Source organism: Elaeis guineensis, chromosome 9 (assembly GCF_000442705.2).
Source record: "Elaeis guineensis isolate ETL-2024a chromosome 9, EG11, whole genome shotgun sequence".
NCBI lineage: Eukaryota > Viridiplantae > Streptophyta > Magnoliopsida > Arecales > Arecaceae > Elaeis > Elaeis guineensis.
Genome location: NC_026001.2, coordinates 3561993 through 3585120, shown reverse-complemented (window position 1 = coordinate 3585120; position 23128 = coordinate 3561993). Strand labels below are relative to the sequence as shown.

General features: G+C 42.1%; 1 protein-coding gene across 8 annotated transcripts in view; it reads left to right on the top strand.

Annotated features, from left to right (window-relative positions):
* LOC105052056 (uncharacterized) overlaps nt 1-22927 on the top strand; it is a 39307-nt gene extending 16380 nt beyond the window's left edge. For 7 of the 8 annotated variants that reach the window (XM_073243061.1, XM_073243059.1, XM_029266731.2 and 4 more), the window contains 6 exons: nt 17707-18146; nt 19110-19189; nt 19477-19612; nt 21758-21950; nt 22572-22654; nt 22742-22927. In XM_073243061.1, coding sequence (XP_073099162.1) covers nt 17707-18146; nt 19110-19189; nt 19477-19612; nt 21758-21950; nt 22572-22654; nt 22742-22849 — 1040 coding nt within the window. In that variant the 3' untranslated portion in view covers nt 22850-22927. Of the gene's footprint in view, nt 1-17706; nt 18147-19109; nt 19190-19476; nt 19613-21757; nt 21951-22571; nt 22655-22741 lie in introns of those variants that run through there. The other variant, XR_012134215.1, reaches the window with a different exon arrangement.
* Nucleotides 22928-23128: the final 201 nt, after the last annotated feature.

The window sequence follows — 23128 nt, the reverse complement described above, 5'->3', positions numbered from 1 at the left end:
GAACGGAAAGATCGTCGCTCTCAGCCGATTCATTTCTCGATCAGCTGAAAGGTGCCTCCCGTTTTTCAAAACTCTGCGCCACGCAAATGGTTTTTCTTGGTCGGATGAGTGCCAACAGGCCTTCGAAGACCTGAAGAGGTACTTGGCTTCCCCGCCGCTGCTCGTAAAGCCGCAGGTCGGGGAACCCTTGTATCTCTACTTGGCCACATCCTCTGAGGCGATCAGTTCGGTGCTCGTCCGAGAAAATGAGTGCCGAACCCATCAGCCTATCTACTACACCAGCAAGGTGCTCCACGGCGCTGAGGCCAGATACTCGGAGACGGAAAAGATGATTTTCGCCCTGACCGTCTCCGCGCAACGACTCCGTCCATACTTCCAGGCCCACGCCATAGTGGTGCTCACCAACCAGCCCCTGAGGGCCATATTGCGCCGACCGGACACATCGGGACGACTCGCGAAGTGGGCGATGAAGCTCAGTGAGTTCGACATTCAGTACCGACCAAGGCCTGCCCTGAAAGCTCAGGTCTTGGCCGACTTCATCGCCGAATGCCCGACAACCGACCAAGGGTCGGGGGCTGAAGACCCGGGACGAGATGCGGTCTCTGAGCCAGACCCGATCTCCACCTGGGTACTCCACATCGACGGAGCCTCGAACGCTCAGGGAAGCGGGGCTGGGCTCCTGCTCACGAATTCGGATGGGGTGGTCACCGAGTACGCCCTCCGGTTCGACTTCAGGGCCTCCAATAACCAAGCCGAATACGAGGCACTCCTCGCTGGCTTGAGGATGGCGAAAGAACTGGGCGTCGACAGCCTCCGAGCATTCTCCGACTCTCAGCTGATCGTGGGGCAGGTCAAGGACGAATTCGAGGCGCGAGACCCGACCATGGTCAAATACCTTCAGAAAGTGAAGGACCTCGTGGCACGCCTTAGGTATTTTGAAATTTCCCACATCCCTAGGTCGGAGAACGTCCGTGCCGACGCACTTTCCAGACTGGCGACTTCGGCTTACGACTCCTTGGGTCGGACGTTCGTGGAGAACCTCGAGCAGCCGAGCGTCGATCGGGTCGAAGAAGTACAACAGCTAACGGCCGAACCAAGCTGGATGGACCCGATCGTTCGGTATCTGACCGACGGGATCGGTCCCGAGGATCCCGCGGAGGCCAAGCGACTCCGATGGTCGGCCTCTCAATATGTCATCATGGATGGCCGACTCTACAAGAGGTCGTTCTCCCTTCCCCTGCTTAGGTGCTTGGGACCGACCGACGCCGACTACGCTCTCCGAGAGGTTCACGAAGGAATTTGCGGAAACCACTTAGGGGGCAAGTTCCTGGCCTACAAAGTCTTGCGACAGGGCTACTACTGGCCTACCATGAAGAAGGACGCGGCCGAGTTGGTCCGGAGGTGCGAACCATGTCAAAAGTACGTCAACATTCAACACCAACCGGCCAGCCAAATTGCTCCTATTGTCGCTCCATGGCCCTTTGCCCAGTGGGGGGTCGATATTCTCGGTCCTTTTCCACCAGCGTCGGGTCAGAGGAAGTTCATAGTCGTGGCCATCGACTACTTCACCAAGTGGGCCGAGGCTGAGCCCCTGGCGCAGATTACCGAGCGGAAGATGGAGGACTTTATCCAGAAGTCCATCATCTTCAGGTTCAGGTTGCCGCATACGATCATCACCGACAATGGACGGTAATTCGACAACCAGGACTTCAGGGACTTCTGCGCCAGGTTCCACATCAAGCACCGACTGACTTCAGTCGGGCACCCACAGTCCAACGGCGAGGTCGAGGTGACCAACCGGACCTTGCTCCACGGATTCAAGACCCGACTAAACGAAGCCAAAGGCCTCTGGGTCGACGAGCTAGGCTCCGTTCTGTGGGCTTACCGAACGACCCCCCGCGTTCCGACCGGGGAGTCGCCTTTCAGTCTGGCCTATGGAACGGAGGCCATGATCCCGCTCGAGATTGGACTGCCATCTTCAAGAGTCGAGCGGTATCAAGAGCCGGGCAACTCCGAGAGTCGGAGGGCCGACCTAGACCTCCTTCCCGAGCTGCGAGACGAGGCTCAAATTCGCATGGCTTCGTACCGACAGAGGGTCGCTCGGTATTACAACGCCAAGGTCAGACCGAAGCTCTTCAGGCCTGGCGACTTGATCTTGAGGAAGGCGGAAGTCTCGAAGCCCCTGGACCAAGGGAAGTTGGCTCCAAATTGGGAAGGGCCCTACAAGGTAGCAGACACTTATGGTCCGAGAGCTTACCGACTGGAGACCCTTGAAGGGAAACTCATTCTCCGAACTTGGAACGCCGACAACTTGAAGTTGTACTACCCGTGAACTTTATAATTGTTCAGTCGGAATACAAATTCAGTTTGAAAACTTGGAGTTTTAACTCTTCGACTAATGATCGGTGCTCACCAAGGCCAAGCCCCGACGTATCAACGTGGACTTAGTGTCCACCTGGAACCGACGACCTTATCGTCGGTGACCCATCGGACCCTTACAAGGACCGATGCACCCTTATGGACGGGAGTTGACACTCCTTCGACGATCGACGATACATCGGACCCTTACAAGGACCGATGCACCCTTATGGACGGGAGTTGACACTCCTTCGACGATCGATGATACATCGGACCCTTACAAGGACCGATGCACCCTTATGGATGGGAGTTGACACTCCTTCGACGATCGACGATACATCGGACCCTTACAAGGACCGATGTACCCCTATGGACGGGAGTTACACTCCTTCGACCTTCGACGACACATCGGACTCTTGCGAGGACCGATGCATCTACGTTGACGGGGGTTAACACTCCTTCTACGGTCGGACTTTCGGGCCAAACCATCGGCTAACAAGCCGATCGGGCCCCGACCAAAGAGAGGCAAAATGCCTACGCGACTGACGCCGCGACTCCCGACCAGGCTACGGCCGGTCGAAGGATATTCGGCTTACCACCGTCTATCGCACGACGCGACCTTAGTCGCATCTACGACCTGCCGACCGAGCCACGGCCGGCCGGACGATATTCGGCTTACCACCGTATATCGAAAGACACAGCATGAATACCCGACGCGAGAGCATCGGGATCCGACTTGTTGTCGTTCCCCCGACAATGCGCCGGACGACATTCGACTAAACGCGTCAGTGGAGGCCCGACTACCGAACCTTTATCACGATCGGTCGGCTCCCGACTCAACAGACGCGCCCGACTGACGACCTTGACTATCAGAGTCCGATCCAAAGTTGGGACCCATTCTACCTTCGTATTGGCACGAGATGCCGAATATCCTAACCGACCTATGGGGGTTAGCGACTTACATAAGTTAGCGACTCATGAGGACATTCAACAACACATGAAAGAAACAGACGAAGGAAGATGTGAAAAAAGCTTTCATTCAAAGTTAAAAGAAAGTTTACAAAGTCGGGTCGAAGCCCGATTACAAATATGCCAAAATAGAAAAGACAAAGGCAAAGGCAACGCCCGATCAACCTTCAGAGTCGATCTCCTCGATCGAAGGTAAATCGGGAATGACCGGTGTGTCGGCCACGAGTGGCGCTGGGTCGACGGCTGAAGCGGGACCATTGGTCGGCGTCACTTCCTCCAGGACGGCTTCATCCACTACGTCGACGCCTCCCGATGGATGGTCGGCCATCTCCTCGGTGGCTTGCTCCTCGGCAAACGGTGGGACGACCCTGCTGAGGTCCAGCTCTGGGTACAAGGCCTGGACCGCATCCCGACCGTCCTCGTACCCCACCCGGTACGAGGCGAAACCCGACTCGAGCATCTCCTCCCGATACTGGTCGGAGGCCCGGAAGTCTTCCACCGCCCGGTCGGCCGACTCCTTCGCCGACCTTGCCTCTTCTTCCGCCCGGCCGAGCGACTCCTTCGCCGACTCTGCCTCCGCCTTTGCTATGTCGGCGTCGGCTTGGGCGATCGAAAGCTCCTCCTCCGCCTTGGCGAGCTTCTCCAGGTTGACCCGAAGCTGCTCGCGCTCGCCTTGGAGTTCGGCGGCAACGCCGTCCCGTTCGTGCCGAAGACGACGCACGGCCCGGCCCTTGTGTCTGGCCTCCTTGGCCGACCTTAGCTCGGACCAGAGCCGGGAGACCTCGTCTACCAACTTGGCCTCCCGGTCGGCCGACTGTTGTAAGTGGTCGACCAACATTGCCTTCTCGGCTTCGGCCGCCGCCGACCTCTCCTTATAGGCGGTCCGGACGTTACCGAACCTCCGGTACCCGGCCTCGAGCTCCGACATTGTGTAGATCAGCTGCCGTTGCAAATGCTTCGTCAGGATCACATAATGAGAAAAATTTCTAAGGAAAAAGAAGGTGATACAAAACTTACCTCGACCATGGTCGAGTAGAACTTGGACAACATCTCGGTCACTTGCCGAGACCTCAGCGACTCCACGTCGGCCGGGAGTAGGATCCCCTGGCACAACCTTCTCGCCAGGTTGTGGTCGGCCAACGCCGACGCCCTTTCGGGGAACTGTGCGCTGGGAGGCACAGAGCGGCTCCCCGACCTTGTCTCGTCCGCGGGGTCCATCGGGGCTTTCCCTCGATCGGCCGCCCCGACCGACGGAACCGGCAGCGAGGGGATGCTCGAAGTAGAACCAGCCCCCCCCGTTGCGGCCACAAACGCCGCCGGATGATGTTCGGTTTCCCGAACGACATCCGGCTCCACCGCCTCCGGTGATGCCGCCGACGTTCCTTCGGCCGCTTCTTCCACCGGCCTCTCCTCCGTACGCGCCGCCGGAGCCGCGAGCGCGATGACGGGCTCCGATTGGTCGGTCACCGACGCCTCCACGATCGGCGCCGCTGGAGCAGGCCTCTTCGGAGGGCGCGAAGGACCAGCCCCCGATGCTGGCCTCTTCCTTGTCGCGAATTGCCGAATCTCCGCGTCTGTCGGCCGCATTCTTGGAGGTGTCCCTGTGATACCGACAAAGGTGTTAATTAAAGAACTGGACTAAGGGCCAGATGAAAAGGAGATCGGGAGATCGGGCGATACCTAGTCGGGGGACCAAGCTTAAGCCGGCGTCATAGAGAGCTTGTTCGGTAACAAGCTCCCTCTGCTTCGGGACCGACATATCTTTTAGTCGGTGGAAGTCCTCCCGGTCGTCCGCCTCCACCCGGCTGTTGTCATTGGCTTCAGTTCGGGGCACGCCCCAGTGGGAAGGAAAGCCCCAAGAAGATGAACGAACAAGCTCCCTCTGCTTCGGGACCGACATATCTTTTAGTCGGTGGAAGTCCTCCCGGTCGTCCGCCTCCACCCGGCTGTTGTCATTGGCTTCAGTTCGGGGCACGCCCCAGTGGGAAGGAAAGCCCCAAGAAGATGAAGAAGAAACAAAGAAAAACTGGTTCTTCCACCCATGGATGGACGATGGAAGACCAGTGATGAAGGAAAGGCCCTTCCGGGGGTTGAAGAGCCACCACCCTCGGGCTTTAGGGTGGGGTCGGAGCACAAAGAAGGCCCGGAAGAGAGAAATGTGAGGGTTGGTCGGCAAGAGCTGACACAACAACGCAAAACTGATTATGAGACGGACGGAGTTCGGCGCTAGTTGCGCCGGACAGAGTCCGTAATAGTTCAGAAGATTCCGGACGAACTCCGGAATCGGGAGCCGAAGACCCGCGCGAAGGTCCTCGACGTACAGCGCCAGCTAGCCGGGCGGAGGGCTGTTAACCCGATCGCCGGCCCCTGGGGCGGATAGTTGAAACTGCTTCGGGATGCAATATTGCTCCCGAAGCCGATCAACATTCGGTCCCGAAAGCGAGGAAACCTCAACTTCCGGAGTCGATCGGGAGTCGTCAGTCGGATTTCCCGACCGAGCTCCCTGAGTCGGATTCCTGGCCATTGTACCGGAACCGAATAAGAAAGAGGAGAAGCGAAGAGAAAGAAGCAGAGGCGAAGAAGAAGAAGAAGAAAAGGAGGACGAAGGGGAGACCACGAACCGGAAGAACTCCTCTGAAAGCAGGAAAGCTCTGCCCGCGACGACTGAGAAATCGCCCGGACAGAGTTTCGACAGCAAAATGGCAATAGTAAGGTCTTGGGTCCGGATGGCCCTATATATATAGGGCCGCCCGACGGTCGAGATGACTCCGCGCCGACCGAAGCTCCATGGATGTGCGACACGTGGCGGCTTCCGGGTGGCCTGAGGGTTTGGCGCGCCCCATCCCAGGACGGCCGCACCGCCCATATTAAATGCTGGGGGCGCCGGCCAACCACCTTCGACACGCGGCACGCGGGGACGCGGTTCCGCATTTATGCGCCCGCGTCGATTCGCGTTCCCGATGGGACGCCTGACAGCGCCCCGCGCTCCCACGATCGGCGTCGGATATCCGGTCGTCTGACACCGTATTGTCCGGCACCCGATCTCCTGACACCGACGTAACGTCTGACGACGACAAGACGCGACGTCTGACACCTGACGCCGACGTGACATCTGACACCGACTAGACGTCCAAATCGCTTGGCATTTATTAGACGCCTGACATCGGATCAACCCGCGGTACGGTCGGAATCTGGCATACGACGAATCCACTCCTGTTCGCCCAGGGTTGCTGTCCGAATAAAAGCATCGGCCATCTCACCGTCCGACTCAGGAGTGGAGGGGGGCAACTGTTGGGGAATACCCACCGACCGACCGACCGATGGCCGGAGGGACCGACCGATCGACTTACGGTCGGAGGGACCGACCAACCGACTTACGGCCGGAGAGACCGACCGACCGATTGACAGTCGGACCGACCGACCGATTGACAGTCGGACCGACCGACTGACGCCATCACCGGCCAATCATCGGCTCATGACCGACTGAGGATGTGTCGGGCGCGCCTTTCCCGACTGACTGAACCCGGAGGTCTGATGGCCGACTCACGCAAAACTCGCCGACCAACGGAGGAGCCCGACGCCACTCAGCTGGCCACCGACCTAGGGTCGGTCGACTCCTCTGATCGCCGTACAACCGTCAGACCTTGTCAGTTCTGACAGCGACATGCGGCACGGCCATCTAGGGGCATTGTCCCGCCGAGGGCATTGTCAACCCTGGTGATTTGACAGCCCCACGGCGACATGACACTTTCACGGCGACTCTGACAATCTACAGTGAGTTGACAATTCCTCACTTGTCTGCGCCATTAATGACGGCGCCATACCGTGCTCCACTATATAAATCGGGGAAGGCAACAGTGGAAGGGATCCGCTTCCCCCACTTCTCGACTCCAAAATCACAGGCTCGCTCCTCTCTCCCTCTCTCCCTCGATCGAGCTCTATGTCTTCATTTCACTGTTGCCCAGTCACCTCTCTGACTTGACCGTCGGAGGGTCCCCGCCGGAGCCGCCTCCGGTCAGTGTGGACTTCTCGTTTTTGCAGGTGCACGTTCTCCGGCGATCGGACGACGAGGCGATTGGCCGCAACAGGCTCTTAAATCGAACCTATCAATTTCCTCCCTCCCACATGTATCAGATTGAGTCCGCATTATCTACGAGTGCTCTAGTGAATGATTCTTCTGGCATCCTGTTAAAGTGCTAATGCAAATGCAATCAAATGATTCTTCCTTGTAAAAGAGTTTGTAAAATATGGAGTGGATGCTTCATAATCATGTGGGCGTTATGATGGCACAATGTCCTTAGGATTTATAAACTACTTTTGCTAGCTGATTTTTCATTAATGCAATCAAATGATGTAATTCAAGTGCTGTGATTATGGTTTTAAGTAGCTTGTTGCATTGTACCGTATCAAATAGGACTTTCCTACAATGTCTCACTGGTAAGATACCTAGCTTAATCTTGTGGGGCACTGTATAAGTCAATATTATTGATGACCACTTTGTTTGAGACTTCTATCCTGCAACTTTATCACTCAAACCCAATCTACCAAACATCTTGCTGATTTCTTTGTAAAGATTCATGTTACAATTAACTTTTTGTATTTGGCAGCATGCTGTCCATCCTTGATCCATTGTCAGCTTAAGTGGGCATGCTATGTCAGTATGTTGTCATATTACAGAATACTTTTTTTTTCCAGAATGATCTGCAGATAGATTACTAGGTCATGCACTATATTCACATGTTCCAGGTGAAAACCACAGCATCAATATATGCATTTATTAGGCTCACATCCTGAAAAGTAGATTACTTCGTTGCTACCTTCCTAAGATTTGCTCCTTAAGTTTTATTAGCAATCAGATGGATAATTTTGACATCTTTGCATTGTCCCAAACCTGGAAGTTAAGCAAATGGACATCTGTCTCAAAAATCACACATCTCAATCAATACTAAATTTCTGAATTGCTTTATTGCTACCTTCCTATGTTTTACTCCTTAAGCTTCATTTACAATCAGATGGATAATTTTGAAATCTTTGCATTGTCCCAAACCTGGGAGTTAAGCAAACGGATATCTGCCTCAAAAATCATTCATCTCAAACATTGCTCATGTGATGGCCCGGCCCGAGTAAGAATCCCAGCCCATCAAAGCCCAAACAGAAAAAAAAAAGAAAACAGAGGAGAACTCCCGAAGGGAGTCTTCTTCCTCCTCTCGCCGGCTTCCAATCGGAGTCGGAAAAGAGCCCCCCTCTGGCTCTATTTAAGGAGGAGAATCCTCCTCTTTTCCTTCCACCGAAGATCCTAAGCCCAGTCGACGGCAATCGCCGAAAAACCACCGCGGAAGACTGACCTGTGCCCGTCCAATTTGCTCGCCGGAAAAGCCTCGCTGGCGTCGGAGGTAAGTCTCCTTCCCTTCCTCTCTTCTCCCCTTTCCTTTCCATGCCGGTGTGCATGCTCGCCGGCGACCGGAGTCGCCGGATTTCTTTGAGAAAAAGGAGGGTTTCCGGTTCTGTTGGATGTTTGGGCACCGGTGGTCACCGCCGACCATCGGTTTGGCCCTCCTCTTGTCGTTAGGCTGCCCCCTACTGACGGCCGCCCCACGTCGGCTGCGCCGCCGGTCGGAACTCAAAAGGAGGGGACTTGCCGGTCCCTTGTTTCGGCCAAGTTAAAACCGAGAAGAAGAAAAGAAGAAGAAGAAGAAGGAAAAGAAAAGAAAAAGAAAAAGAAAAAGAAAAAGAAAAGAAGGAAAAGAAAAGAAAAAAAAAAGAGAAAAAAGAAGAAAAATAATATAATAATAATATAATAATAATAAATAAGATTTTCTCTCCTCTCTCTTCCGTGAAGAAAAAGAAAAAAAAAAGAAAGAAAGAAAGAAAAGAAGAAAGAAAAAAATTATTAAATTAATTAATAAATAATGATATAAATAATAAAATATGAGAAAGAGAGTTTCTCTCTCTTCCCTCTTTTTTTCAGCCTGAACTAGTATTTTCTCTCTAGAATTGGACTTTCTCTCTCTACTTTCTCTCTCTAAGTTATTTCTCTCTCCTAAAATTTTTAGAATTTTGAGAAGAATGATGATGAATTTAAATAATCCTCGTGATGGATTTTTGATCTGTGATCGTCGGACGGTACACCGACATCCACTTTGATCAGATCAGGTATTTTTAGATTTTATTTTTTATGATTTTATTGAATTATCCACATGATAATTTCAGCATGATTTGATCTGATCGATCGGATTTGTTGAATCATATTGTCTGAAGAATTCAAGATGAGTTTTCTCTCTAGAATATTCTCTCTTGATTGATTCTTTCTCTAAAAAGGTTAGTGAATGAAGAAATTTTTTTTAATAGTCTTGATTTGATTCTAATGAAGAACCCTGATCCATGGTTGTCAGACAGCGTACTGGCACCCACCTTAATCAGACCATGAATCTTTAGATTTGATCATCCATGATTTCGATCTAGCCATGACTTGATTTGATCATGTTGATTTCACCAATCGAGATATTGGACCAATCGTAATGTTGGATTGTGTCATCTGATCAATTCGAATTGTACCTCATGAATTCTCTCCTCTGATTTTCTCTCTCCACTTGATTTTATGAAATCGATGAAGAAACCTCGGTCCTATCACTTCTTATCCGATTTGATCTGATAGTAAAACTTTGGATCGTTTAGGTCCTAATTAGATTTTGATTAGATGAAATTAGATGATCGGACCCAATCTAAACCGTTGAAATATGGTATTCGTATTCTTTCTAATTATTGAAATTAATTCTGTATAGGATTGTGGATGTTTGATTATGGGATATCGCAATATGATCTACGAACAGAATTTTTGGAAGAAAATTTATAAAATTATGTGGATTTATTGGAATGCGTTCGAGATAAGTAATGTTTCACTTTTTCTAGATTTATCAACAAATTATAATGTTTTTTTCTGACATGATTTGTGAAACGATGCATGAATTGGATAAATGATATTTTGTTATGAAAATATCTTATTTGAAATGTTATGATGAAGCATGATTGAACATATTGATTTCATGATGCATTATATTGATTTATTTCGATACTACATGATTATATATTTTATTATCGAAATTAGAATATGAAATATGATTTATGAAGAATTATGATATAAGAAACATTATGAATTGACAACCTGACTATGTAAAGGACCCTGCTAATGGGGGCATATACGTTGGGAATTGATTTGTCCTGAGGATTTACGTCGTCAGAGAGACCAGCGACAAACTGCCAGAGAGACCAGCGGTTCCAAAGGACTTTGCTGCCAGATGATTCGCAGCTCACCGCAAGAAGATACGCGGTGTTATGATCCTGGAACAGAAAAAATGTGGTCATAGCTCATGGTTGACGAAAAGAATTTAAGAATGAAAGAAATTGAAATCTGGAAAGAAATTTGAATTTTCGAAAAAGAAATGAATTTGGCATGAATTATGTTGCATAATTGAAATTGATTTCGAATTAATGAACTCTATATGTTTATTTTCTATAAATGATTATTTACTTAAATGCTTGATGAAATCTATTGAAAGTGATTATTGCTTACTGGGCTGTCTAGCTCATTACCTCACATTTTACTGTTTTTATAGATGTTGAGGAATTAAGATGATACAAGATATGAATGGAAGAGTGATCAGAAGCAGAATCTCTATACTTTTATTTTCGATTGAAAGTCTTATTGAATTTGATGTAAAGACTATGAATCATTGTTGAATTTATTGAGACATTAAAGAAAAAAATCTAGGTCGTTATATTTTGGATTTAAATTATTGACTAATTATTCTGCAGTTGTTTTAGGATAGTATGATAAGATGCCTTGCATGCTTATGTGAAGAGTTTTCTATGAGCATGCGGCGGTTGCTATGACCCTCAATTCACAATCTCGGGTTGGGGGCATGATAATTAATATGGTATCAGAGCATAAGTGGATGAATTATGAAATATAGAATCAGATATAGAATGGGTATAAGTGGATAGACACTAGGGACATTATAGTGTAGATCTTTGATGATTGTAGTGGGAGAAATATTTAAAAATTTTGATTAAATATTGAGATTATGTATAAAAAGATCGCAAGAGATTATGACATATGGAGTTTGAAATATGATGGATAATCTATAGATAATGATATGATTAGTTAGATCTTGATCGAAAGTAATCACAAAAGGATTGACATAAAATTTTATTGTACATTGTGGTTATTAATTTGATCATTGGTTATTCAAGTGAATCGTAAGTTCAAATTCGATGTGAGAATAATACTACGATATTACTTCTAGTTGAGAAGTTGACTATTATTGGCAAGATAAAGATTTGATAATAAAATGTTGTTCCAGAATGGGGTAAGAAAAATCTTTTATGACGCTTGATTGGAATATTTATCGAAATTAAATTTGGTATGTGGATTATATATAAAGTGGCATATTAGGATGAATGCATATTTGAGGATATTGTAAAGAAATCTATTTTTTATTGATGAAATCGATTATGAGGTTGTAGAATATTCATCATACTGGAATCTTTCATCATCATCCCTAGATCTAGATAATAGATCTTATTATGTCTCTTGGAGACTACATGATGTGTATGAAATTTCAATTTAAAGATTTCGTATCTAAGTTGATCAAGAGATTTTCTGATATTATTGTTGAGGTTGTTAATGAAAAATTGATATCTTTAGATTAAGATAAAAGATCTGATTTATATTCATTTCAGATTAAGGGATTCATGTGAATTTACAATTTAGAAATTTTGGATTTAGGAATTGATATGGAGTTCCTTTGCTTTTGTTGACGAGGTCCCTAATTGAATCTACTATTAAATGGAGATTTGATTTTTTGAAGCTCGTATGATTGTTATGAAAGGATATTTGATAGATATTGAAGATCCTAATGATAGAAATTTTAGAAAAAAAAATAATGATTTGAAATTCTTATATATTCTGATTATGTCCAAATTTGGTGGAGCATCGAAGAATTTTTTTTCCATTGATTTGACTTATAAGGATTTTTGGTTTGAAAATTATCGAATTGAATTGATATGAGAATTAAGATTTGATTCATATTGATTATAGTAAATCTATATGATGGTTTAAATATGATATTGGACTCAAGAGTTAATCAAGATTATTGTACACCAGTAAAAGTATGAATGAGAATTGAAAGTTAATCTTTGACTTCAATTGAAATTTAAAATTTTAGATCTTTTCTATTGATAAGATAAAGAAATAATTTGATCAAACTTTTTTTGGTGAACTTAAGAAATTTTGATTGTTAGATCAGAGTGCGCAGCGGAAGCATGGTAATCTGGTTTACTTTGAGTAAGTCAGAAATGTTGACCCTTTGAGTTAAAGAATTATGATAGATGATATGGTTTGATACAAGAAATTTATTGATATTAGAAAGAATAATATTTTAAAATTTTGAATTATTTTAGATATCCTAATGTGATTTTTTAAAGTAGTGCTTACACCTACTATGCTAAAAATATATATATATATATATATTTAGCATCCTAATTCTAGGATCAGTGGATCCTTGATTTTTGATTTTAGATTTAGAATATTTAGAGATAAATTTTCTTTATCCTAAAATTGAATTTTATAATTCTCGATTTATTAAGAAGAATTTGAGATTGTTTATTGAATAATAATTTTGATCTTAAATTATTATACTCAAATATTTATCTTCAGAGTATAATAAAATTTGAAGTTAGAACTCTTTTGATCATTATTATTTCTCTGACTGAATGGAAAAGATTGAGGTTATCTATTGATATTGACGATTGTTCTACAAAAGATAATTTGAAGTTATTTATAATTTAATTTGATAATGAATTGATTAATTAAGAGTAGTTAATATTTAGATAAAGCAAATTGATATGCTTACTTAGAATAAAGACTTTGATTTTGATTATAAGAAAAATATAATTTTGATTTAGATCAATTTTTGAGTTATTGATTTTTATTATGAAATGACTTAATGATAAAATTTACTTCAAGAATTAGAATATTTAAGAGTTTGAGTAAGAAAATTTTGATGACTAGAAATAGTGGTTTTGATTCTAATCGACACCGATGATATTGATCTTTTCTTTATGAAATGATTAAATGATGAAGTTACATTGAGAATTAAAATATCAAAAGTTCGAGAATGAGATTGAAATGATAAATCTTCAACCTTTGAAAGTACGAATAAGAGAAAATATTTTTGAATTTTGATTGATTGGGATGTCATCATATGATTCACATAAGTATGTTTTCCTATCTTATGATGGGTTGAAATTAAGAGTGGTTAATATTTTAAAAAATAAATAAATAAATAAATAAATGATGATGAATGAAGTTCTTATGCAAGAATAGAGACATTGACCTTTTTCTATTCACAAGAGATAGATTTAATTTTAATTTGAGTCGTGAGATATTGAACATGATTTTTATAAGAAATGAGATCATAATTTTGAAATCTTGAAATATTAAAAATTTTTGAGATGTTGGTCTTGATAAATAAAAAAAATTGAATGGTTCCGTTTTAGATAGATATTGATGTACCGACTTTTTCTTATGAAATGATTTAAGAATGAATTTATATCAAGAATTAGAATATTGAAATATTTATGGATGAGATTCAAGTAAGAAACTATGAAGACTCAAGCAAGAAAAATTTCGAGGATGAAATTTCTTTTAGAGAGGAAGAATGTGATGGCCTGGCTCGAGTAAGAATCCCAGCCCACCAAAGCCCAAAAAAAAAAAAAAAAAAACAGAGGAGAACTCCCGAAGGGAGTCTTCTTCCTCCTCTCGTCGGCTCCCAATCGGAGTCGGAAAAGAGCCCCCCTCTGGCTTTATTTAAGGAGGAGAACCCTCCTCTCTCCCTTCCACCGAAGATCCTAAGCCCAGTCGGCGGCAATCGTCGGAAAACCACCGCGGAAGACCGACCTGTGCCCGTCCAATTTGCTCGTCGGAAAAGCCTCGCCGACGTCGGAGGTAAGCCTCCTTCCCTTCCTCTCTTCTCCCCTTTCCTTTTCATGCCGGTGTGCATGCTCGCCGGCGATCGGAGTCGCCGGATTTCTTTGAGAAAAAGGAGGGTTTCCGGTTCCGTTGGATGTTTGGGTGCCGGTGGTCACCGCCGACCACCGGTTTGGCCCTCTTGTCGTTGGGCCGCCCCCTCCTGCCGACGGCCGCCCCACGCCGGCTGCGCCGTCGGTCGGAACTCAAAAGGAGGGGACTTGCCAGTCCCCTATTTCGGCCAAGTTAAAACTGAGAAGAAGAAGGAAAAGAAAAGAAAAGAAAAGAAAAGAAAAGAAAAGAAAAGAAAAGAAAAGAAAAAGAAAAAGAAAAGAAGATGGAAAAGAAAAGAAAAAAAAGAGAAAAAAGAAGAAAAATAATATAATAATAATAAATAGAATTTTTTCTCCTCTCTTTCGTGAAGAAAAAGAAAAAAAGAAAGAAAGAAAGAAAAGAAGAAAGAAAAAAATTATTAAATTAATTAATAAATAATGATATAAATAATAAAATATGAGAAAGAGAGTTTCTCTCTCTTTCCTCTTTTTTTCGGTCTGAACTAGTATTTTCTCTCTCTAGAATTGATCTTTCTCTCTCTACTTTCTCTCTCTAAATTATTTCTCTCTCCTAAGATTTCTAAAATTTTGAGAAGAATGATGATGAATTTAAATAATCCTCGTGATGGATTTTTGATCTGTGATCGTCGGATGGTACACCGACATCCACTTTGATCAGATCAGGTATTTTTTGATTTTATTTCTTATGATTTTATTGAATTATCCACATGATAATTTCAGCATGATTTGATCTGATCGATCGGATTTGTTGAATCATATTGTCTGAAGAATTCAAGATGAGTTTTCTCTTTCTAGAATTTTCTCTCTCTAAAATTTTCTCTTTCTAAAATATTCTCTCTTGATTGATTCTCTCTCTAAAAAGGTTAGTGAATGAAGAAATTTCTTTTAATAGTCCTGATCTGATTCTAATGAAGAACTCTGATCCATGGTTGTCAGACAGCGTACTGGCACCCACCTTAATTAGACCATTAATCTTTAGATTTGATCATCCATGATTTCGATCTAGCCATGACTTGATTTGATCATGTTGATTTCACCAATCGAGATATTGGACCAATCGTAATGTTGGATTGTGTCATCTGATCAATTCGAATTGTACCTCATGAATTCTCTCTCCTCTGATTTTCTCTCTCCACTTGATTTTATGAAATCGATGAAGAAACCTCGGTCCTATCACTTCTTATCCGATTTGATCTGATAGTAAAATTTTGGATCGTTTAGGTCCTAATTAGATTTTGATTAGGTGAAATTAGATGATCGGACCCAATCTAAACCGTTGAAATATGGTATTCGTATTCTTTCTAATTATTGAAATTAATTCTGTATAGGATTGTGGATGTTTGATTATGGGATATCGCAATATGATCTACGAACAGAATTTTTGGAAGAAAATTTATAAAATTATGTGGATTTATTGGAATGCGTTTGAGGCAAGTAATGTTTCACTTTTTCTAGATTTATCGGCAAATTATAATATTTTTTTCTAACATGATTTGTGAAACGATGCATGAATTGGATGAATGGTATTTTGTTATGAAAATATCTTATTTGAAATGTTATGATGAAGCATGATTGAACATATTGATTTCATGATGCATTATATTGATTTATTTTGATACTACATGATTATATATTTTATTATCGAAATTAGAATATGAAATATGATTTATGAAGAATTATGATATAAGAAGCATTATGAATTGACAACCTGAGTATGTAAAGGACCCTGCCAATGGAGGCATATACGTTGGCAATTGATTTGTCCTGAGGGTTTACGTCGTCAGAGAGACCAGCGACAAACCGCCAGAGAGACCAGTGGTTCCAAAGGACTTTGCTGCCAGATGATTCGCAGCTCACCGCAAGAAGATACGCGGTGTTATGATCCTGGGACAGGAAAAATGTGGTCATAGCTCATGGTTGACGAAAAGAATTTAAGAACGAAAGAAATTGAAATCCGCAAAGAAACTTGAATTTTCGAGAAAGAAATGAATTTGGCATGAATTATGTTGCATAATTGAAATTGATTTCGAATTAATGAACTCTATATACTTATTTTCTATAAATGATTATTTACTTAAATGCCTGATGAAATCTGTTGAAAGTGATCATTGCTTACTGGGCTGTCTAGCTCATTACCTCCTATTTTACTGTTTTTACAGATGTTGAGGAATTAAGATGATACAAGATATGAATGAAAAAGTGATCAGAAGCAGAATCTCTATACTTTTATTTTCGGTTGAAAGTTTTATTGAATTTGATGTAAAGACTATGAATCATTGTTGAATTTATTGAGACATTAAAGAAAAAAATCTAGGTCGTTATATTTTGGATTTAAATTATTGACTAATTATTCCGCTGTTGTTTTAGGATAGTATGATAAGATGTCTTGCATGCTTATGGGAAGAATTTTCTATGAGTATGCGGCGGTTGCCATGACCATCGATTCACAATCTCGGATCGGGGGCGTGATAGCTCAATTGCTGCTTAGGATTTTATTACTTACATCCAGAAGCATTACGATATTCTTATCTTGTTTAGCAACTCAACTGAGTAGCCATCTTGACAGCTTAAGTTGGGACATGCTTCGGATAAAATTCTTCCATCACATCACTCTGATTGATCCTTTTAGAGACAATTGTGTTCCTACGGTGCTACATTCTCTCGGTCAGTGCCCAGATACTTGAGTAGATCAATGGAATAATGGATTATTTTATGGGTATCCATTCATGCACATTTATTACGAAAAATATCATCAAAAACTATCCACAACTGCTTTAGTCCACTAGGAATCCAAGTGAGATTACAATGATAGTTATATCTTTTGGCTTTATTTGTTAGATGTAATCTCTTAATTATGTTTGCCTAGTTTTTCTCTTGAGTGACAATCTCCTGCTGTTTTTGACATGTATAGAGTTGTACATGAGCATGCTTGCTCGTATTCACTTTAGTGGTCAGCAGATGCTACCACAGGGTGGTGTTATAGTTATCTTATTTGCAGGTTTAAAATAGATAAGTTTGATGAACATCTTTCTATACGGTAGCCCAGAAAGCCAGATATGATTGTCTCTGGTCATATCTTATGTTTACTGCCATGCATCAGAGCCATAATTATTTCTAATTTAATCTTCTTGTGTTTGTTCCAGGCATATTACAAGATTGTCTCCTGTCATGTTCCTCCTAATTTGACAAAATTTGGCAGTGTGTCTTTAATTTGATGGCAAGTTCTGTCTAGGTGTCATGTTCTCAGTTCACCTTAACTGATTGATATCATTTTGACAGTGAATGTGGATGATGCTGTGGATGATATAGTTCGTCAATTTAGAGGGGTTTCAGATGGTCTACGGCGTGTTGTTGGCTCATCATCATCTCATGCAATTTCTCCCTTAAGAGCTGAAAAGAGCATGGCATTAACATGGAATGAAGAAGAGATAAATAAGCTCAGTCCAAGCTATAGTAATATGGACACTTCCCATAGTTTGTCTGATGATGAAGCCCATGATGAAGAGCAATCTTCTGCAGTAAATAATGGATGGCACTCAGATAATGAATTAAACTCCAAAGGTTTTCCACCTCGTGTTGTCAAGTGCACTGAAGAATCTTCAAATTTGGATTCTCAAAGAAGCCAACAGTCAAATAAATTTGACAGACTTGCTTTAAATGACTCAAAAACTTCAGTAGCATCTGATATTTTGGAGGATCCGCTTGCAATGCCACCCGAGGTACGATTTGCTTGCAGTCTATTTTGACATATTATTTCTTTGTTCTTACACTCCTGATTTATGTCATTTGGCTTCTTACATAGACACTTAATAGTAATCATCCTTAAAATTACTCATGTAAACCGGTTAATACGATAATTAATTATATGCTACTTGACTGTTCAAGTGAAGGATTTGCTTAATGTTATTATTCCTTTTTTTTGCAAGGCATTGATTGAAAACCAATTCATCATATAGATTGTTTTTGTTTCAATTCAAATGGTTGGGAAATTTATGACAAATTTAACCATGCTTCACATCCTGAAACTTGGATTTGTTGACAGCAGTTTGTCATTCTCTTCAGATGTGTTATGCATTTGGGAAGTTAGATTGATGTTTCTGCTTGCTACTCAAAAATACTCAAGTCTTTTTCATTCCATCTCCCTAATGATATATTCAGTAGTTCACCACCACTTCTCACTTCCTTGGGGAAAAAAGGAAACTTAAATCATGAATTCATATGCTGTCCTGTTTAGGGTACCGTCCCATGTTTCTTTTCTTGGCTTTTGATCACTTTGAACTCTTCCATACTTGAAATATGGAAAAAGATCATATTTCTATAGTCTTAAATGATTTCCAAGTATTACATGGACCAGTTGCATAAAATGGGATTCGGCAACTTTTCTTGGTGATGGAGTGACTTTCTATAGGACAATGATGTCCATGGAGTTTGGATGGCTGATCTTTCAATCAGAATTTCGGGAAGATGGATTTCGTATACTTCCTGGTATCTCCGATTTGAAGATTGTTTGATAACCGACTGACCAAACAGTAGAAATTTTGTAAAACTATATCCACTTGGTGTCAACAGCAAATTTCAATCTCTCAATATTTTTATGGATTTACTTATTCTTTTTACTTTTATACCATGAAATTTAGTTGTTTTAACATTTTTCTTTATGTCTTCCTGTGGTTATTTTGCAGTGGAGACCACCAAATGTTAGTGTGCCTCTGTTGAATCTAGTTGATAAGATATTCCAACTGAAACAGAGAGGTTGGCTGAGGTTTGTTATACATTGTGTTTTTATCATTTGTTTCTTTTAGTGAGCATCCGTAAATTAACTTTTTGCAATTTGTTCCTGCATTTTATGCCTTGCCCATTGCTGTTTGTGTTCAATAGAGCTCTCAACTATTATGTTATCTAAAGTAATAGTGTTGTGTTTTGCAACAATTCAATTCTAAAATGTTTTCAGCATCATTCTTGCACAGATAGGATAAAATTTTAAGTTTAATCATTTAGAACTACTACAACATGATATTCACTTGGAGTTTCATTTCCTATTTTATGCAGAAGACAGGTCTTTTGGTTTTCAAAACTGATTTTGCAGTTAATGATGGAAGATGCAATTGATGATTGGATCATAAGGCAAATTTCTTGGCTTCGGAGGGATGATGTTGTTGCAAAAGGAATTCATTGGCTCCAGGATGTAAGTAGAGAATTGTATGTTTCTTCGCCAAGTTTGCCAATAGAGTTCATTTATTTCAAATAGCAACTTTATCTTTAACAATGCTTCGCCCAAGGCATATCTAAGCCCTTTGTTCCAGTCTCATAAATTAAAGTTCATGGAAATAGCATGATGCTTTTAATGTTTTTGACAATGGATTGGTAGCTCTTGAAAACATGTTTCTGTTAAAAGATACATGTTTTTAGATCATATGAAACTTGTTTTCAATGAAGTAGATCATGCTTATGTGACATGAATTTCTGATGTGCTTGATTCCTCTTTGTATCTGATCCTTTTTATGTTTAAATGCAATTGTATTTATGCATTAAGGGTGTCTTGCTGCAATATATGCAATGCAGCGCTGAATAAGTTGCACGACTTTTTAATGTGATTTGTGTTCATGAAGGAATTGGCATGCATCCAATCATCCACTAACAGGGTGATATTACCTGAAACAATATCATTATAGCGTTCAACACAGTACAACATTATATGCAGTACATTATAGATGTGACGTCGAACTGCTTACTAGTGTCATATCATTTAGAACATGACGTAACATTTGCTTTCATGGATTACAAGATGGATCCTGTATCCACATTTCATACCAAACAATGGTTTCACTTATGTAAACCTATCAGCAGACTATTGCTATTGCCCCATTAACTTGTTAGTGTCAAGGATTGACTTGTGAACCAAGTGACTAAAGGCTTATATGTTTTTGCTCATTATATTTCCCACTTTTCTAATTCTTGTAACTAATGCACTTGATTCTTAGGTTTAGTTAATATAGATTTTATTGATCTTATTAACACATGATTCTGAGTTAGTGCATGTTATCTATTTTGCATGATTTTATAATACAAAGTTCAACAAAATCTATCTTATGTCTTAGTAGGTACAATAGTTGGGCCACGTAACCAATTCTATAATTATTTATGATTTGGTTTGCATAATAATGAAGAAATAAAGTCATTTTTGCCAACATCGTTGCTACTGATTTCCATTTTGTATGTGTCACAATTGCATGTACAGTATTTAGGGCTGCAAATTGAGCTTGGGCCAGCTTGAAACCCATCGACTGGGAGACTTTGGTAAAGCTACAGGCTAGGCCCGAAAGATTTTAGGTTGGGTTTGGGCTTAAATATAGAGTTTGTTTTTTTTCTGGGTCAAGCTTAGGTATATCATCAACTCTGTCGGCACCCAACTTGAGCCCAGACCCGACATGGAGCCTTAATCCTAGTTTTAGCCTTTTCTGGCCTCAGCTCCCAAAACCCACCAAACCAACCCTCCCCTCTCCTTGGCCTGTTAGAAATAGAATGCATGTTCACCATGTCGATGTAGTGCCAACTTGCTCGTCTCCAAGCTCAAGCCTTTGATCCTCCCCCAAAACCCCATCCCCCGATCCCTCTCCCTCGCCGTTCTCCCCCTCTTCGGAACCCTATTGCCACTGACACTGGTTGTGCATGCTCATGGAGCCTTTAGGACTTTGTATGGCCAAGTGGCAAGAATGGGGTCCTTGCCGATGATGGTTAGTCTCCTGAGGTTGAACAATTTGAGGGGCAAGGTGGGGGGGGGGTGTGGATCGGGTCCAGCAAGGGGAAGAAGCCCGATAGGGTTTGGGTTGGGCTCCTACCTGCAATTTCCAAAAATTTTTATGCCTAGGGCTGGCCTGAAGGCCGTGCCCCCCGGCCCCCCCCCCCCCCCGCCCAACAAAAAAAAAAAAAAAAGGGCTGGACTTGGGTAGGAGTATGGCCCGACCTAGCCTAGCCCATTTTTAGCCCTAACAGTATTATGCTATAGTCTTCATGAAATCCCTTTCAGATTTGCCTTTTCCATACATTTAGTCCATTTATACATTTCTCCATTTTTCTTCAATGTGTTTTATCATATCCTTTCGAGTAACTCATTATGCAATTTCTCTAGTGTGCCTTCTTGCGGAATTTAAAAAAATAATAATAACTTGCCTAAATAATTAGTGGTGAAAGTTCCATAATGAATCGTTGGAAGAAACATGCAAGTTTGTTATATGCATATATCATCTAAATATCTGCGGAGTTTCATTGTATCCTTTGTAAATAATGAATCATTCTGATTTTTAAATTTAATTGCTTCTACTCTAAGCAGGTTCTCTGGCCTAATGGTACATTTTTTATAAAGTTGGAGAGCAGTCAAGGGAATATGGAAGACAGTCGTTTTAGTCAGAAACCAACTCAAAGTACCAGTCGGATATATGGTGATGAGGTGACCAGATCGAGCTCTTTCGAGCTGCAGCTTGAAGCAGCTCGTAGAGCAAGTGATGTTAAGAAAATGATACTTGGTGAGACAGTGTTCTTTTACAGATTCTGAATGTGGGTAAATGACATTTGTCTATGAGTTTGTGTTTCTTTGTAAGCATATAATAAGCATCACATATTTTCTGATCTGACCTATCTGCTTGGCCCTAATAGCTTTTAGGCACTGATTTTCTTTCTGTATCTGCATTCATTCTCTAAGCATATGGTACCTGTTATGCTGCTCCTGCATTTATTTCACAATATGGATGCTTGGAGCCTTCGACATATAATGTGTAGGTTGCCATATCAAACGTATAATATTTTAGGTCTTGGGAACATAATTTACCTCATGATGTTTCATTGCTCAGTTTCTGTTCTGGTTTTCGATGGACCAAATGTGTTTCAGCTTCTGCAGTTTCAACTTTTGATAATTTTGGTGGCTCTGAGGTTGTTTCCATTCAAACTTATAAAAAAGGCCAAAACTAAGGAAAGAATGAAATAAGACAAGAAAGTAAATTAGATGTTGTTTATTAGGAGTATAAATGTTTAATTTATCGTTTGTTAGTTTTACACTGAGACAATAAAAAACACTTGAAAAATATATGGCTTTTTTCTTGAAAAGATATATGTTAAATTTTTAATTGACCTAATGGAATGCTTGTCAGGTGGAGCTCCATCTGCATTAGTCAGCTTAATCGGGCATAGTCAATACAGGCGTTGTGCGGAGGATATTTATTACTTTATCCAGGTCAGCTCATCTAAATATGGCATATTTGAGTCTATGTGATCAAAGTAAAACTGTTTTCTAATCGCTGGAAATTTATTGTATCTGCAGTCTACCATCTGTGTTAAGCAGCTTGCATATAGTGTGTTGGAACTGGTGCTTGTTTCAGTATTCCCGGAATTACGTGATCTAATACTAGATGTACATCAGGAGGCCTGAAATCAGCCAGTGTGAGGAAAATATCAAAGTGAGTCGGGTTTGTATATTCTTTCAGCATATGACATCTTCTGCACTTTTTTCCAGCTGTCACGAGCTTCAACCATTTAAGACCTTCAAAGTCAATCAGTAGCATTTTCGAGCTTTCCCTTCTGGTAGACATTTTTGACTGGTCAGCATTCTGTTGGAGTTGAACTAAGAAATCTTGGATTTGGAAGTAGTTTTGTATATTCCATTCAAAATGTACTGTTGTACACATTGAAAGCATGTATATATATTAGC